Genomic DNA, 18,686 nt, shown 5'->3' with positions numbered 1-18,686 from the left:
TTGTAGGCAGCGTATATTAGATTTGTTAATATAGAAATAGTAGTAATGCTATGGAGTGTTCTTCATCTGTCAGTTTCAAACTTGCAAAAATCATGTCTGATTGTTCCCGTTTTGTAGATAGGGAAACAAAACTGATCTCTCTCCTAGGAGATGCAAAGTGTTGACTCCTCCTTTCTGCTCTTTTGAGCAAGATGCTTAAAAATCATTATCTGCTGGGGGGAAAAAAAAAAAAAGCAAAACACTGCTGCAAGATTTCATTATGGAAGCATACAGATATGTTTGACTGTTTTCTAGATCAAAATAAAAATAATTTGCTGTTGTGTTGGAGTGGAAAACTTAAAGTTTCAGAAATAGTATTTTAGAATTTGATGATTCTTTCTTGAAGTGCGTTGACCTTCTGATTTATAGTTAGTAACAAAGCCTCAAGTGCTGAGTCTCCAGTAAGATGGATATAAAGAAAGAAGTTTCTAATTTTATCTGACTTGCCCAAGGTTTTACTTCTGGCTCTGAGGTAATAGATAAATTTGCTGCTTCAGATAGATCTCTGTTTTATCTAAACTAAATTTGGGAAGAATAGCTGTAGGAAAGAAACAAGTGGTTGATGTTCTTTACCTTTTGTCGCCTAATATGCCTTAAGCAGGTCTAATGTAATACTGAGCAACAGCATAATGAGAAGCATAAGTACTGCCATAGGAAATACAAATGTTTGAGAAGTGCCAATATTGGAGCTAACCAGGAAAAAGTTGGTGAGGTGATCTTTCTTTATTGCTTTCTGTGGAGATCTTCAGAGGGCTGTCTTCTCTTTTCCCATTAGTCAATATTTGACTTACAAAGGCCTAGCCTTCAGTAATTACTGAGAGGCTCAGAAATCCCAACTTCAAGCTTGAACTTTGACAGCAAGGTGTCGGTGCTGTGTGTTATATTGAGCAGGAAGCACAGAAAAATTTGAGTATATGAACCTTGAATCATCCTGTTCTCTTTCTAGATGTCCTTAGTGGAGGCCAGGAATGCAGTTTGTTCTTTGGCTACTGCAAATGCTTGAAATACCTAGAAAATGTTAGAACTACTGCAGCACAGAAGCACTGAGCATCAAAATCATTTCAGCTTCAATGCACCCTCATGCAGAGAATTTGGGGGTGGTATGGGGATAAAAAATGCAGTTGGAAACCCTCTTAGTTTTTCTGTCCATCAAAATGGCATATCAGATCAGCTCCTTAGTCCCATACATGTATAAAGATCATAGAATAGAAGGGTCAAGTTGGAAGAGATGTCAGATCATCTAGTTCCAACTCCCAGCTGTAGGCAGGGTTGCCAGCCACTAAATCAGGCACTATATCAGCCTGCCCCAGACTCCATCCAGCTTGATCTTAAACAGTTATAGGGATGGCAACGGCTATTGTTTTTAGTTGCTGCAACCACTCACACTGATTTTGGAGTTTCTGCATGGCTGTAACAGAGACAGTAAGTCATCTTGCTATTTCTTCTTTTTTTTTTTTTTTTTTTTTTTTTAAATAATGTTTCATTTCCTAAAAGCATTTATGGTTTGTCACTATCTAACTGAAGCCAAGATACTGACAAATGCACACGTCAATTGTGAAGTTAAAATACAGGATGTCTCTGCTTACAGATATTTAAGTAGAGACTTTCCTCTGATTAGAAAATAATTCTGTATTAATAATAAGTCTTCCTGTTGTAAAACTCTTTCTAAATACAGTAATATTCAAAATGGGAATTGGTGAAATTGCAGAGATGCTTTTTCATTATTCTCAATCAGCTTTACTGTTTACAAACCCTGCACATTTTCAGCCTCAGCATAGAGCATGAGCTCAGGTAAACCTAAGCTCAGATTTGTGCTCTAAGTACCTGAATGTTTTATCCGTGGTATATTTCTGACTTAAGATATGTGCTATGTTGAACATCTGAATGGTATCCATTAGTACAAATCATTCTGCTTTTAAAAACATATTTTGTCACCGAAGTTTATAAGTCTGGTTTAGGTCTCTGTTTTAAACTTCAGATCAGGAAATGGTTGAGATGCGTATTACATTTCAGGGCTTCTTCATGATACGTTGTATGTATTGTTCAAATCCCTGTGTGGTCTAGTCAGTCCATATATTATGTCAGTGAAATAGCTAATGATAAGGTGCTTGCTAACCAAAGTCTTTCATAGCACCTTATGTAGGAGGGAGGATCTTTTTTCTGGCAGTTGGTGGAGAGCGTAATATCTAGCCTAATTTCTCCCTTGCAATCTATGTAGCATGTCATCTGTGTAGTAAACTGAAGTCTGGGAAAACTGAATGAATAATCTCTGAGTCAGCCTTGTGAACATTTCATTATTTAAATACTTTCTCCAATTGGTGGCGCCTTTTTTAGATGACACTAAATTGAAATGGCTGTAACCTGTCTTTTTCAGGGAAGGCTATTAATATTGCATGTCATTATTGACATAGATGTAAAGTCAAGAAGGCATGGGAATAAATATCCATTAGGAGAACCATTTAGAACATTAAGTACAATTATATTTTTAAGAATATTGGTTTAGCTTTGGTGGTGAGCTCAGAGCCAACACTTGCAAAACTGGAGGATCATTTTTAAAAGCATATACATTTACAGTAATCTTTGTTTCTACAGCAGAAGTTGAAAGGCAATAGAGGATTGGAACAGGCTGCCCAAGGAAGCGGTGGATTCACCGCCCCTAGGGCTTTTCAAAAAAGAATAGATGTCACTGCGAGAGATGTGGTCTGGAGTGGTCACAGGTGTGAGTTGGTGGTTGGACTAGATCTTAGTGGTCTTTCTAACCTCAACGATTCTATGATTCTGTGATTTCTCTGTAAATCATAATTAAGAACTTTTATGGTCTTTTTACATTCAATTCTTCTCCATCGATATTGTCAATCACAGAGGAATTTATGTATCTATATAATGTCTTTTCCAGTAGAAGGTTAATAACAAGTGAGGGGAAGAAACTGTGTGCATGTCCTTAAACATTGTTCTTTGTATGATGTCCTGGTAACAAAAGAAATGGAGCCTTAGATAAACATCTGGTAAGAATGAAGGACTCTTCATGGTTTTTTTTTTCTTGTTTTTTTTTCAAGATGAGCATTTTAGACTCATTTGTGTCTGAGCAACATATTCCCTCTCATATCTTGTTTTCAATTTATTTTTTTTTACTTGAGACAGGATGAGAGCAGTAAAATAGGAAATTGGGATGTTTAGAAAGAGTATCCAAGGATTGCTACAAACTAGTTTTTAATTTGTTTAGATGGCTGAGGGGCTGCTATGCGTGTGATCTATCCTGTCCAGCTGAAGGAAATGCACAGACACTATGCAGCCTTCCAGGGCTGCCCCTGCCCACTGCTGCTCTAAAAACCTCCGCTGACCACTTCATGTAAGGCCCATCCCGTCAGTGTTTCCTTCACAGTCCTTGGAAGATGTTATCTATTAGCTTGCATTACCTACATCTGTAAACAACATGGGAAGCCTGCTGGATTGCGGGATAGGTGATTTGCAAAACTGCCATTTGCCCCATCATCCAGATGCTTTTGGTTGCCTTGCTTTACCTGACCAACTTTTCTAAGAGTGTTAATTCATCTTAATTCAGAACAGATAAAAATGCCTCACAGATTTCAGCTGGATTGTGGAAAATGGTAATGGTTCTGAAAATCTGAATGGTCTTTGTAATTGCTTTCAGAGAAAAGCAATAGCAAAACCAGTGTGCTGTGGTTTGCCTGTTACCTCTGAAGTTTTGTATAAGAGTACAACAGCAACAATCTGCAGTTCAAATAGCTTACCCTTAAATTGTTCCATGAATAGCTCAGAATTTAATATAGAGGAGAAACAATAGTACACATTCCAGATAGCTTCATGATATTGCTCTGACAAGCTCAATTTATATAACACATTTCATTATTGCTGCTGTTATATTTATCATTATTAGTCTGCCTTTGCATGACGTGAAAAATGGTTAAAAACTGAAAATACAAAGATCTATATTTCATGATCTTAGCCCTTGGACTGTACCACTCCCTTATCTGCATGAATTAGGGAAATGAGTAGTACATTGCTGTTTGTTTTACCCTGCAATATTTTGCAATACCCAAAATGTTAGTGTACTCCCACTCTTCTCCACCAGCAGTTCTATCCCAGCATATTTCACAGGCTAATATACAATGGTATTTTATAGTTTGTGTAGTCCTGTTTGTATAACTGGAACTCATGCTTGCTGAATGAAGACAAGAAAAATCTTTGAGCATGACATGTAAAAGTGTTTTGTTCATGTATCTTTGTAAATTTGATTCATGTGATCAATGTAAGCCAATACTGTAAGGAAGGGGAGAAGTGTTATTTGCACTTCAATAGTAACCCCATCGTAATGTACACGGTTCTTAGCGTAGCCTGCAAATTTGAGTAGTTCATAACACAACCTGAAATTTGTAATACTTTGATGTATTTGCACATAGGAGGAAATTTTGCGAACTGTAACTATGCTTAGTTTATTCTTTTTTTTTTTTCCTGCTTGTGGAACAATTATTTTATTGACCAAGTTTTTCTTCATGCCGTTTTTTTAAAAATGCTTGAAGTTCTCATTATGAACAAACTAGATGCCACTCTTCCCTCCCCCCGCCTCCCCCACCATCTCCTTGAGAACTCTGTGACTCTGGAGACGTGTGTTTCTTTTATTAAATTAACTCATCAACATGGTCTTGTTATTTCAACTGAGGGCTTAGCTGACCAAATTTCTATTTTGCATGAGAGAGTCATTAATCATTTGAAGAGGATTTGTATACATTCATTTGCTCAACATCGCATCTCTCACTTTACTCCCAAATAAATTCAGTAATGTTGCACGTGTTCTTTTGCTTTCCTTTGTGTAGTCAATAATATTAATTTAATCTCCTGCGTGTATGGTAGGTGGTTGGGAGTAGCAAAACAAATCTTAGATTGCAGTGAGCCCCATGAAAATTTGTTCTGTTCTAGTTCTTTGGTATCTAATTATTTTGATTATCCCCTGTTGGTTTGAAAAAAAATCTGGTGAAGTACAAGGTTTAATTCAGCCTGAGCTGCAGTTCATGTTCAAATGTTGTAGACTGCTGTGTGTAAACTGCCTGTTACTTTCTGTTTTGTTAGGAATAGTTATTAACCTCCTACCTAACACTGTATGTAGGCTCTGTACTATCCCCAAGCGTGGCTTCAGGAGACAGTACAGCTCTCACTGAGAGCAGCTTTACATGCATGCCTTAGACTAGGAAGGTTCTGAGTTCAAGTTGATTCTCATGCAAGATAGAGAAGATGCAGAGCTTGAGAAATATTTTTTCTTCCTACTTGGAAGTTGGAATGAGGCACTTAGAGTGTGTGATTGCAGAAGGGCACACAGAAGTCAGATATGTCCCTGCTGATAATTAGAAGCAGCCTTGAGGTTGTCATCAGCCTGCCCGTGTCAGATGAGCTGAACATGCACAGAACTACACCAATTTCACTTTAAACTTTTCACCTTATATCTTGTGAAACGGTTTGCTTTTCAAAGAAAAAAAATAAAATCTGTGGCATATTCTAAATTGTTTGGAATTTTGCTTAATGTCACACATTGAATGTCATTAACAAGGTATCTTATAATAAGCTGGAAACCATTAGCAAACATTACAGTGGTGATTTTAAAGCAATTCTGCCAATATCCTACTCTTCTGTGTAATATCCTTTTACTGAATTATTTTATAGAAGTGGTTGATTCTTGCTGGTTCACTAGCTTGATGTGATCTATGGGGAGTTCAAGAGAAATGGAGGAGGCCTGTGGTTCTAGGTAGTGAAGAAAACTGTATTAAGTCTGGGAATTGGGTTTGGTTTTGTGGTTTTGTTTTGTTTCTGTTTTAATCTTCCAGGATGCACAAATAGTATAGCTTGTGTAAAGAGGTTAGTCCCATACAACTGATTTCAGGAATATTTGAGTTAGAAGACTTTAGAGAGGAGAAATCCGTTGACAATTGGCTTGCTCTGTGCAATGCAAGCTTTCTTCAGAATTGGATTCTGAGGGCAAATATAACAAACTCTAAATTGTACTTCATGCTCTTTTTAAACGTGCCGACAATCTTCAAAATACTGTTTAAGTCTATAACATGCATAACCTTATACCCTGAGCATGGCCAGAAGAAGCCAGAAGGTAATCCTGTTGTAAAAATTGCTCAGGATTCATTTTTACTTCTTTTTATTCCCTAGTTGCTGACCAAGAATGAATGCTTCTCCTTACCACCACCTTTTTAAAAATAAGTATAGAAATGCAGAGATTTTATGGCACTCTCCTCCCTAGGCCTCCCAGCAACATAGCAGGATGCCATGCTTTGAACCTGCATTTTGGTCTCACCCACATCAAAGGCGTGGTACTTTTAATCTTAGAATGAAATAGGACATAGTGAAGGGGGGTTCTGATGTTCTGAAGTACACTATTAATGTACTCAGGGTCTACTGTGTCAGTTGTATCACTGTTTTCCAAATCTGCAAAGGGGAGATCATCACTACTGCAGGGGTTGAAGTAATGGCAAGCTTGATACAAATGGTTCAGCATCCTCAAGTGAAACATATTACTGTATTTTGCTTTGTTCTTACACAAGCCTTGTCCTTTTGAAAAGATTGCTTCTTCTTCCAAAGTGTGGCTTAAATAATGCCTGACATTGTTCATGTTTATTAGCAATAAAAATGAACCTCTGCTATTGGTGTATTTCTGAGCTGGAGACACGGAGAGGAGCTCCCCATGGCCCTCAGCAGTGGGATGTGCTGTGGCTCCTCCCAGCAGTGCAGAGCCAGAGCAGCAGAGCTGGAGGGGGAGCACATCAGGTGTGCCCCAGCCCCAGAAGGATTCCCATCATTCTCACTCAGCAATATGTGCCACATGATAAGCCTTATCAAACAGAGCCATGCTGCTGTACTGGAGGATTTTACAGGTTGGAGAATTTTGCTCTTTTACTGTTTCATGGTATTAAAGTATAAGCTCATTGGCAGGGAATAAGGCTTTCTGAAATCTGTGGTAATTATGCAGTTCTGAAACACTCAGCCTTCACAAACGCACAAAATTGGCCATTTTTATATTCTGGTTATAAAATGGTTGCAAGTTATGAAATTTTTACTTAAAATTGCTCTAGAAATGTTCAAGTAATTGCTTCCATGGCTCACTCTGACTCTGTCCAAGCATGATAACCAGCCCTGAAATTGCTCATCTGTGTAACTGCTGTCTTTTAACACACATCCATAGACTTGGGAGAAAAGAGGAGTTGACGCAGAGTGGATATTTGTTGTGCTGTATAGAAGAAAATATTCCCTGGGAGGCTTTTATGCATATGAAAATTAACACTAAACACTCCTAGAGAAAGTAAAAGCATTGGATCTCCAGTAAGTCTTGTGAAACAAAGGTTCCAAGTTTCAAACTGAAAGTCCAACGAAGGGTGTAAAGTTTTTCATCCTTCTTGTGTTTATTAGCTTCAAGAGTGATCTTTAAAGGAAAGATTTACCATCTGAGTCATACAGTCACAGTGACTCTCTTGAACTTCAGCAGATCATTTAAAATAGCCATCATAATTACTTGCTATTTGCCATTTTCAGTGAATCAGTAAATTTTTACAAGACCTCTGAAACCTTGTTGCATTATCAGTTTGCATGCTGGTATAATTGATTTTTTACTGTAATAAAATGTTAATTATTTATCCCATTTTAATACAATTTTAATGGCATAATCATGCTGGGGAGGAATGGACAGCCTGGGGAAAGGTCAACTTAATCTGATTATGTAGGAAAGTAGGCCGGTTGTTTTTGTGAGGATCCAAGTAACATTTCTGTATTCCTGCAATTAGAGAGAGCACTCTGGTCACAGCATTTCAAATCTCAGGTGGTTTCTGAGCTTTGATGTTGGATAAAGGCATTAAAAAGAATAAATAGGCATTGGAAGTCCCTCCAAAGAAGCAAGTGAGAGGGAATAATCAGAAATGATAAAGATTGTAACTTCCAGCAAATGAAGGAGATGCCAGCTCTCTCAATTTTAAAAGCTTTTTAAAATTCAGAGCAGGTTTTAGTACATGAGGCAGTTTGCTTTTGTGACTTTTATGCTTTTTTTGGTAAACATCAGACTGAGTACTTGAATACAAGAGCTTTAATCGCATGCTTTAAAACAGAAATTCTTCTTAGTGGACAACTGTCAAAAGAGACTTTTTGAACTCTGGAAGTTAATGTGCATTGAAACACACATTGAGTAGAGACTGCTGTCAACGCGTGTTCTGTAGTAGAAAGTCTCCCTCAGAAAGAATGACTCACTTCATTTTGTATTTTTTGTTTTTGCACATCTGTGCTTCCAGAGAGAGCTTCTGCTTGTCAGTCTTGAGAAAAGGAATCTTTCGTCCTTTCGACTTATGATAGTACCTGTTGTGTTGAAAGTCTCATAGATATTCAAATGTCTGTGCCATTTAATGCCAATTTTCCTCTTCAGTTTCCTTGACATTTGTTCCTTTTTCACTTTCTCTGCTATTTGAGGCTCACACAAATGCCATAACTGTTCCTTGATTTAGTATCTTCTAGAGACCACCATCTTTGCCTTTACCTGAATGATATGTTTGCAGAAATGTTGTAAAAAGGATTCTTGCATAGTTGAAAATTATTAGCATAACCCCAATATTGCTATAGTTCTGAACCATCGGTGCAAATCATTTCTCGTAGCATTCTCAAATCTTCCTCCCTGCTCTGTGAACAGAGGATTTTATGCTGTCTTGCAATAATAATTTCTGTATTATAGGAAAAAATACATCAATCTAAAATTGTAAAGTGCATTGTTTCATACCAATAGAAGCAAATTCATTTTCCTGTTAGAAAGAGAACCATCTGAAAAGTGTTTATTATTATGTGGCAGGTAGTCTCTGATTCACAAAGGCAATTTGCATCATAATGTGTCTTTTAAATGAAACAGTAAAGATTTAAATTTGAAGAAATATATCCTCTGTACAATCTTAAAAAGTGTTCAGTTAATAACACAAGCATCATGAGGTAGGGATTTACAATAAGATAAACATAATTGGAAGTAGGGAACGTCAGTCTTTTAAAAGTTTGTACAGATCTACATTTATGCATGACAATATATTGGTTTTTTGGTACTATACTTAAATTACTGACGTATTGTCTCAGCAAAATATCCATTACAATCAAGGTGCTTATTTAGTTATTAGGCTGAACTAAGTGGCTAAACTGAAGCAACTGCCAAGTTTGCTTTTGCTTTAGTGATCAATTCTTCCCTGCAGCCTAACCCTGAGGTTCTCTTTGCTTGCTGAAACTATTGCGCTTTCACTTCTGATAGCTTTTGCAGGAGTTAATTTTTATCATCCTTATCCTGAGTCTGTGACAGCTATCCTCAGAAAACAGGCTGCACATATCTTTGTATTGTGGCTGTCACATGGTGATTTAAAACAAAGCTTGCCTTTTCCAGTAATTCTGAATGAACCTGTAAAATAATTTTCTGATTGACTTCCTAAGAGTCCCCCAGGTGTCTGCCTCCTATTATTATTTCACTATATCAGAGCAGCCAGTGTTCTGCTGTCTGTGTCAGCAATATGATTCTTTGTGATGTCTCTCAAACATACCCAGCCCTTTGCTAAGGAAGAGCTTTGAGCACTGGTGAGCACTAGTGATCAGTGCAGATTGGCTTGCATGGGGAGACTTTCTTCACAAGGGTAAAAGAATAGTGGCACATGGGAACTGAAATTCCCAGTTCTCCCTAATTTTACAGCCTTGATCTAAGTCTTGTTCAATTACTCTATCAGGGGATTTTAAAATGTTTGACAAAACATTCAGAGTGATGACGATGCTGTCAAGGACAGTGCTTATAAAAATAAACAGAACAACGGAATCCAGTGTGCCTGCTTAAGTGCAAGTTTGAATATATGTGTGTTCATATTCAGAGCTTGAGGCGTGTGTGCTATATTATGTGAATGAAATTTTCTTCGAGAGCTTTTTCTTCAGTTCACTGCTCACCACACAAGTCCGTGCATTCAGTCAGCGTAAGCTCATCTGCTGGCCAAGTCACAGCAAAGCCAGGATGTGCTCCTAACCTAGATAATTGTTTTGTTATTTATTAGACTAATATCTTCTTGGCATGTAATACTGTGCACACTCAGAACTCACTGAGTTAAGGTTACATCAAAGATTGACCTCAATTGACAAGATTAAATTGAAGTCATTTTCTTTTAGAGCTTAGCAGGTAGAGTATTTGTGTTGTCAGCAAACAGGACTTTATCCTCTTTCCCTTGGGCATTATCTTAAATGCGGTGTCAGACTGCCGGATGGATTTGCTTCACTACTTTTTCTCCAATTTTTATTTTTAATTTTCCTTCTACTGCCTTTCAGCTGTCACAGTCAATAATTTCCTTGGAAGCAAAACATGCACTACAAGGCACTGTGTAAGAGCTCTGCCTACACACTGAACTTTTTTCAAGAGGTATTTTTTAGTTGTGTATATTACCGAGTGTTTCAGAACTTTAAGGACTGTCTGAAATTTGTTATATTTTGGGCAAAAAGGAGGGAAGGGGATTATAATATTCTCCTTGTTTGTCATCCTTTGTCTGTTATAAAATTAGGATGATTTTGTGCTATGATTTATTTTAAAAACTCAGATAATATAATTCTATATGTGGTTATAAAGTTGAAAAAAGATAATACAGTTTTGGACCAAAAGGTCGGTGAATACTGTATCAATTAAATTAACAATCAATTCTGAATAGTCTTAATTGTGAAATGATTTATATGATTTATTTAAAATATAATGATCTTTAATACTTGGTTAGCCTTGCCACTTATAGAACATGATGAAGGAAAATGTCTACTAATTAATTCCTTTGGAAAAGGAAATAACCAATGGAATGCAAGGAAATAATGTTCTTTAAGAGATTATTGCTATGCTTTGCATGTAAAATGTACTCTGACATTCTTATTTGAAATTCTGTTTATCACTTTACTCTCTGTGCCAGGTTTTTTTCAGACTTACTGTACAATCTACTACAATACGGAAAAGCTATGCGGCTTACTTTCTTTGCTTTGTGTGTGATTGTTGTTGGTTTTTTTTTATAGCAGACATTAGTGCCTGGCTTAATGTTGAACTAATATTCTATTTCCTACTGAGATTGGAAATCTGAATTGGGCTTTCAAGTCTTCTGCTAGCTGTCTCTGGCTTTTGCAGAAAGAGAAATTGATACAGCTCCTGTCACATGTGGGAAGCATGCATACAGTGTGGTTTAATCATCCCTGGTACACTTGGGTAGGAAACATAGGTGGAGAAGGCTTCTCCCTGGCAGAGTAAGAACTGTATTTCTTGTACACTATCGTATTTCTTCATCCTTTTGTTGTGGGAAGAACTAAATGCACAAATGTGATATCTTCCCAGTGATGTTAAGTGGGTTTGGGATAATTCTCATAATGAATGCATTAATTCCCAAAGTTAATGAAAAGACAGCTTTAAGCAAATTATATTTGCAGTCTTTTCTTTATCAGTACTTCGAGAATTGCAGGGCAGGGGCAAGAACAGGGCAACAACAGTAATAACAAATAAACAAAATACTGAAACTAAATTTTTCTGGTGTTCCCCTCCCAGGAATTTAAGTTTCAGTAGTTGTATATATTTATGGCATATATGCAGCAGATTATTATTTGGTTCATCAATAAAGCACTTGAAGTAAAATAAATTTAATCGTGACAGATTTTTTTTTCATTAAGATTGATTTTCAAATATTGATACGTTTTGTCCACTTTATATGATTAGAGATGGGGGAATATTAAGCTTGTCTGTATATTTCTCTTTCACAGGCACTTAATATCTAGCTATAGGATTTCTTTTTTTATTCTGCTTTCATCTGAAGTACCAACTATGTCCCTGGATGTGTTTGAAAACCATTTGGATGTGGTGCTCAGGGACTAATCAGTGATTTAGCGGAGGGTTGTAAGAGTTAGGCTAGTGTGGTTAGGTTGCAGTTGGACTTAATGATCTTTAACATCTTTTCCAACCTGAGCAATTCTATGATTCTATATATTGAACACTGAAGATAAAACTGAAAGAGATATGGAAATTTTGCCATAAAAGTCTCCACGTATTTAATGGACACATACTGATTTTTAGGATTTTTCGTAATTTTTGTTCAGTACAATGAGTTGCATATCACGCTGAGAAGCAGTGCTCATGAAACGCCTTTGAAGTTTTTGTACTTGCTGGTCTGTTCTAGCCTTGTAAATGGTGTTGTATATTTATCCTTGTAAAAGTTTTGTAGGTTATGTGCAATCTATGATTTTATATTATTTACTTTGATTTCCAGTCAAATGGGTAGTTAAGGCAGACACTGGGATTTAAGTTAATGAGATTCTTCAAAGACGCTGTCCTTTGGTCTGTTTCAATTAAGAAATAGATCATGAGAACTGTTGCCTAGTGGTTTAAGGACATTTGGGAGGTTAAAAAGTACTCTTTATTTGTTGCCTTCAAAGCTTGATAGAATTTTTGTAAATCTAGGTCATAAAAAAATCAATAATTTTATCTAAATTGCTTTTGCTTATCTAGTTATAGTTGAGTACAAAATAGGCCAAATACTCTCCAGAAATCTGTAAATAGTCAATAATTTCGTGTTCAAAATAAGACACTGCTAAGTTTATGCACCCATGTTAGAGTATGCATGACTTTACAAAACCTACAGTGATGCGCATATGTAAGGTTCAGCACAGAGTGAATGTTTTCCATTAGGAAACATCAGTCAGTACACATTGGGTAAGCAGCAACAGTTTGAGGAGACAAAGGCCTATGGAAATTTGTTATCACTGGTTTCGTTAATATTCTTGTGAAGTAGAAATGCTTTTAGCCTGTCAAGGCCCAGGTTCTGTTTTGATAGCAGTTCTTGAAATGATGAAAATAAGCTGAACAGTTAGATAGCTATCCAGCGAATGATTTAAGTGTAGAATTCTTTGTGTTAAAAAAGTGCATGCATCATCTATGTTCAAAGTGTTAATTGGGCTGCTTATAACGTTTTCAGGGCAGGCAGAAATCTAAGGTAATCATGAGGCTTCTGTGAGATGCATTGATAAATCTCTAATTGGTTTCAGAAATATACCTGTATGAGGAGTATAGAGAGACTGAGAGGTAATAAAAATATCTTGGTTTTCAATTCTAAATAGAGATATGCTTAAACATTAATGTATGCGTTAATCCACTGATTAAAGTATTTGAGCTTCCTTATATTTTTGTATTGATTGCAAATTCAGAATACTGAATATGGGTTTCTGTTGCAGTATGAGTACTTCAATGCTGTGCTTATAAATGAAAGAGATGAAGAAGGGAACTATCTGGAGCTGGGAAAGGAGTTCATTCTAGTGCCAAATGACCACTTCAATAACTTGCCTGTAAATATCAGTCTGAGTGACGTTCAAGTACCAACCAATATGTATAATAAAGGTAAGATAAGAGTTGTTTTATTTTATCGTTCCTATGGCTAACCATGAATTAGGAACTTTTTTTCTTATAAACTGAAACTTTTAATGGGCAGTGTATTGTGTTCATTTTATGCTTTACAGTTGTTCTGAAATCTTAGCAGAATAATATTAAAAGCATGCCACGGAACAAAATATTTTACAAAACTGTCAAAGTCATTAGCAATTTAATATGGCCAAGAGTTTGTATATTAGACTCGCATGAATTCTCCCATACAATATGGCAGAATGTTAATTAGAAATTACTTTTCAGTTTCTTCAAATCAGTTGAGTGGTTCTTACATCCATGCTTACCAGTTGCATTCTCTTTCATATGAGCTAGGTTGTCTTTTTAGCATTTTGCTTTCAAGCAAGTGGGAATAATTATGTGTGCATTTGACTGTATACAGTAGTTGATGTGAGTTTTTAGTTCATATTTATATATTTATATTTATATTTATATAGGGATAATAAGCTATGCTGAAATTTCTGCTACTTTGGTTACTTGTCATAGGTGCTGTATTGTACATGGTACTAACAAAAAACTGCTTTCGATGGTTTTAAGGAATGATGGACTTAGGCCTGAAATTGGGAAAAGAAATTGAACTCAGTTACATGTGTGCTCATTTTCCTTTTGCCACTTCCTTCAGATCAGGAAACAAAATGTTGTAATTTTATGGCACTTAAGCAGCACTTGTCTATTTTTTGCAATGCACACAATAATAATAAAGAAAAAGTGAAGCACAGATGTTTCTAAATCATGTCTGCAGAGTATTTGTCATTAGTCAGTAGAGAGCTGCCTAATCTCATTATCTGGTTCCTCTTCCTTCTTTTAACTATGATAAAATACAGCTAAAAATATATTAAATGTTTTCATTGTAATTCAGTCCAGGCTAGCAATTGTATTAATTTCTGCAAGGACACTGTGTATCAGAAATGGAATGAGTAGTAGTTAGACAGGTTGGGCTTGCAGAAGTGATTAAAATGGCAGTTTGTCTTCTAAATTATGAATCTCAAACAAGCCAAAAATTGTGCAAGTCTTCAAAAGAATGCCTTAAAGTAGAGATTCCCAAATAACAAAGCAATAACAAAGCTTCCTAGTGAGCTTTAGAAAATCTATGAAATGATTAATATGGAATATTTTTAGATTTAGAAAACGTTTAAAGGTTCTAAAACTACCAAGTTGTTTGTGTTGTGAAAACTCTATTATGAGCTTAATAGAGGTTGTCTATAAATTAATCCATTCTAGAATTTTTATTTATATGTATTAACATCCTTACTAAACAAAATCAAAAAGGAAAAAAAAAAAAAAAGATATTATATACCCCTTTGCAACCGTTATGTGTGTATATACATATATATATCTATATATAGATATGTATATATATATATATATATATATATACACGCAGTCATGCTCTGGAGAAGCAAACTAGCTGATGCTATGTGTAAAATCCATTTTTGTATGCTGATTAATTGCAGATAAGGGCAAAGTCAAAGGGCTTGTTGCATCTTGTTTTGGCCTCTAATGTAGGGGCTGCCTTCAGAGATGTGGGAGATAGAACTCTGTGATGATTCCTGTTTTCACTTCATCTAATTCAAACCAGCCATAATCGTTACTTTAAGCAGCTGCAGAAACACATTTTTTTATCATTTAAATGTATTCCAACTGCTGAAATCTGGTTTCTTGCTGACATTTTCCATATGTATGGACATGATGGTCCCAGTTTGGAGACTGAAGATGTCTGGAAATGTTGGCCTTGCTATGAAGAAGAGGGCTTCTACTTACATTTTTCATTGTCCATTTCTCAAGTTTTGTAATGCAGTGGTATGATAAAAATTTAATCAAATCCTAGCTGTAGGGTACAGGAGGTAGATATTCTTAGGTTTACAAGTACGTATCTGAATATCTATTACTCTAGAAAATGTCTGTTGTTTGTTTCCAAGTTATGTTACATTTTATGTAATTAATAGGCAAAACCACAGCCAAAGCTTATAGTTTAAAGCAGTGTGACCCTTGAATTTTTAAACACAGGACTCTCAAAGCAGCCTAGAAAAATGAGTTTTGTATTTGTCAGCTAATTCTAAACTTTGTTGCTTTTTTTTTTTTTTTTTTTTTTTTTTTTGTATTTTGGTTTGTGTTAGGAGGATAGTCAGAGGACTCACCACCGAGTTGAAGAACATGCCTTAGTCCAAAAGACTTCTAGAGCTCAGTTATTGTAACTTAGACGAAAGATAATTAGATGATTAAGTAGTTGATTTCTAATAAAATGTAAATCTGGTTGCCACCATTTTAAAAAATGAAATTGGACTCAGTTGAACTATGGAGGCATTTTTTTTGTTGTTGTTTTTATGAAGATAGTTAATCATTGAAACAATTTGCAGTGGTCTATGAGAAGGGTTGTGTTTTTTTTTTTTTTCCTTCTGTCTGGAAGATCTTAATCAAGACCAGATTCTTTTTGTTTATTATTTAAATAATACATTGTCTAGAATTAGTTTAGGGAAAAACTTTGGCCTGGTCAGCTTGCGTGATCATGATGATCCTTTCCAGCTGTAGGATCACTAAACTCACAGTCCCTGACTAAGCTCTAAATGAGATTGGCTTAAAACCATGGGACATAAATACAACTGCTCTTATTTAAATATCTTCTGACTCTTTTAGTATCTGTATAGAAAAGATTAAAAATATGAATAGTAACAAGACAAACAATTCCTATTCTAAGGAAACAATCAACTTTAGGCTCTGAAAACATAAAGAAAAAACAAATTTCACGACATGATTGTGAAATCAAGAAAGTTCAAATGACATAAATATCACAGCTATGAAATTAAAATGCAACATGGGCTTTTTTGAAGGGAAAAATGAGCTGAAACAAAAGACTGCCAACTAGATTTGTCATTGTATTAATAACTTTGGTGCCATCTTTGAGTAGAGATTGCATGGGCCTGCTATAGGCAGAGAAGAAAAAGTAAATCACTCAATTTTGCTTCTCAGTACTTTTGAGTTTGACATGACTGTAAAATGTGAAAAGTTGGTCTGATTATTGACGTTTTTTTGTGTGGTCTTATGCTGTTTGAACCTTTCTCCCGTAAAGGCATGAGGCTCAGAAAAAATAATTTTGACATTTCCACAATGACAGTATACTTAAGGAGTTCGGGGGGGAGGGGAGGGAGAAGTTGTATGATTGTGCTTTACAGATGAGTATCTCGTATCCCAACATTGAGAGACCCCTCCCAGCTCAAAGCTGTTTCACAGCATGGCTGGAGGTTCATTCAAATTGAACATTTTAATGAAATTCACCACCTTCATTTTTCCTGAAAATGACTGCTTCTGATAATATTTTTGCTTTTGAAATACTAAAATACTGGGATTCTAAATCTACCAGTACATTCTGTTTCTCCACTTTAAGCATGGGTGTATTAATTGCCTGTAGGCATAGGATTTGCAAGGCAGTATTCTTTCAAACAATGAATAAATAACTAAGATTAAGTAAGAAGTTCTGCGATAACTCTTTTAGCAAACAGTAAGCTGTACTTCCATCCTGGAATTTGGTAAACATCAATTATCAGCTGTGTATAGATTTCTGACAAAGCAAGAGTAAAAGTTCTTCAGTGAATTGATCAGCTGTATCATATAGCATTCATAGATGGAGTAGGAAAGAAGGAAAATTTAAAAGAAAAATTTTCAGTTTTGGAAAGAGCACAGTCAATCTGAATCCCATTTGGACAATGCCTTACCAAGTGAAAAAGCCAGGCATGAGTACAACTGTGTATAGAGGGCTGCCTAATTCAGTTGTTGAGTTTTTTAATTACTGCTAATATTATTTAATGAAGTTTATTTACACAGGTTATATATTTGGTATCAAAGCAAGTTTTCATCTCTTACATTCATTGTTTAACACTCAGGTGTTAATTTAGAGTGTATTTGAATATAATTGATTATCTTTGGATGTATCTTTTTACATAACAGTTGATGTATTTTAAACTGCAGTTAGGAAACAAATTAATAAAAATTATTAATGATTTTAAGTTTACATTGTTTCAACATTTGCTTAATTACTTTCTGATATGCTAGCAGTGTGTTTGGAAGAACCTGGGAATGTAATATGTATACATGTAAAATTAAAAAATAGACAGTTGGAATGTGGGTTAGGCTTTCTGGCATCCATCCATGAAGGAACACAGTTTCTGGCAATAGGGTTGCCACTAGCAAAGGTGTGGGATTCTGTACTGGATTTATGTATGCAAGGAGATGATAAAGGAAAGTTTCAGAAACTCAAATCTGATATTACATTGCAAATATATGAATATAGAGGAAAAATATATCAGAATCTTATCTTATGTTAGTATAAGAATGCAGATAGAAAGTAGAATTATAAGTGAAGACTTTGTCCAAAGTATATGCTGTATCTGAGCTGAAGAGTATATTCATTTTTATTTTCCTAAGTCTAGGTCACACCATATTATTTCCTTAAAGTTTTGCTCAGTAATTACATAGTTTCTTCTATTGAGTTTATGCTCAGCATGCTCAGAATTTTTTCCAGCTCTTGGAACAGGTTTATAAGCACCTGGCTAAATAATGTGATACTGTTCCAACTATTTTCCCCAATCTTTTGGATTGCAGAAGAATGCATATGAAAACCAAAGCCAGAGTGGACATATCCTGATGACACATGCTTAGAAAATTCTAAAATATGGGACCTGTTGAAAAGTGAAGCATAGCACAGTACTGTAGCAGAGGTTAGGCTCAGCAGGATTTCAGATGCTCGTGTATTGCATAAAATCTGCAACATTCAGGAGGATGTTGATAAACATATCTCAATATCAGCTGAAATCAGCTCCCTAGGAATGCTACAGGAGACTATCTAGACATATCAGAACAGACACCCATTTGCCTGGAAGACTTGTTCATGTTTTTACATTTCTGGGGAATTACTCCAGTGGTCCTTGGATGTTTCTGAGATTTGAAATTGCAGAACATTATCAGAGTAACTCTACAGTGTAATTATTATTACTGGTTTATAAGGACAACGGATGCATCATGTTTTCTTAAGTGTTTGCTTTGTTTTGCTTTTAAACCATCTCTAGTTATTATTATAACTAGGATTTTGTATTTTAAGATCTTCAGTGTTTGCAGCCACTGGTTAGGAATGACAGAGATAGTACGAGGTTTAACAAAAGCAAGTGTAGAGTCTTGTATTTAGGGAGGAATAGTTGCATGCACT

General features: G+C 35.7%; 1 protein-coding gene across 1 annotated transcript in view; it reads left to right on the top strand.

Moving 5' to 3' along the window:
- Positions 1–18,686, top strand: part of CACNA2D3 (calcium voltage-gated channel auxiliary subunit alpha2delta 3) — a 397,031-nt gene that overhangs the window by 143,593 nt on the left and 234,752 nt on the right. Inside the window, exon 5 of the mRNA XM_042823539.1 lies at positions 13,285–13,447. Within this exon, the coding sequence (XP_042679473.1) occupies positions 13,285–13,447 (163 nt within the window). The remainder of the gene's footprint in view (positions 1–13,284; positions 13,448–18,686) is intronic.

This window comes from Centrocercus urophasianus, unplaced genomic scaffold (genome assembly GCF_019232065.1).
Source record: "Centrocercus urophasianus isolate 14NV4802_14NV808 unplaced genomic scaffold, USGS_Curo_1.0 seq_22, whole genome shotgun sequence".
Classification (NCBI taxonomy): Eukaryota; Metazoa; Chordata; class Aves; order Galliformes; family Phasianidae; genus Centrocercus; species Centrocercus urophasianus.
The sequence above is the reverse complement of the archived record's forward strand: the minus strand, read 5'-3'. Positions and strand labels throughout refer to the sequence as shown.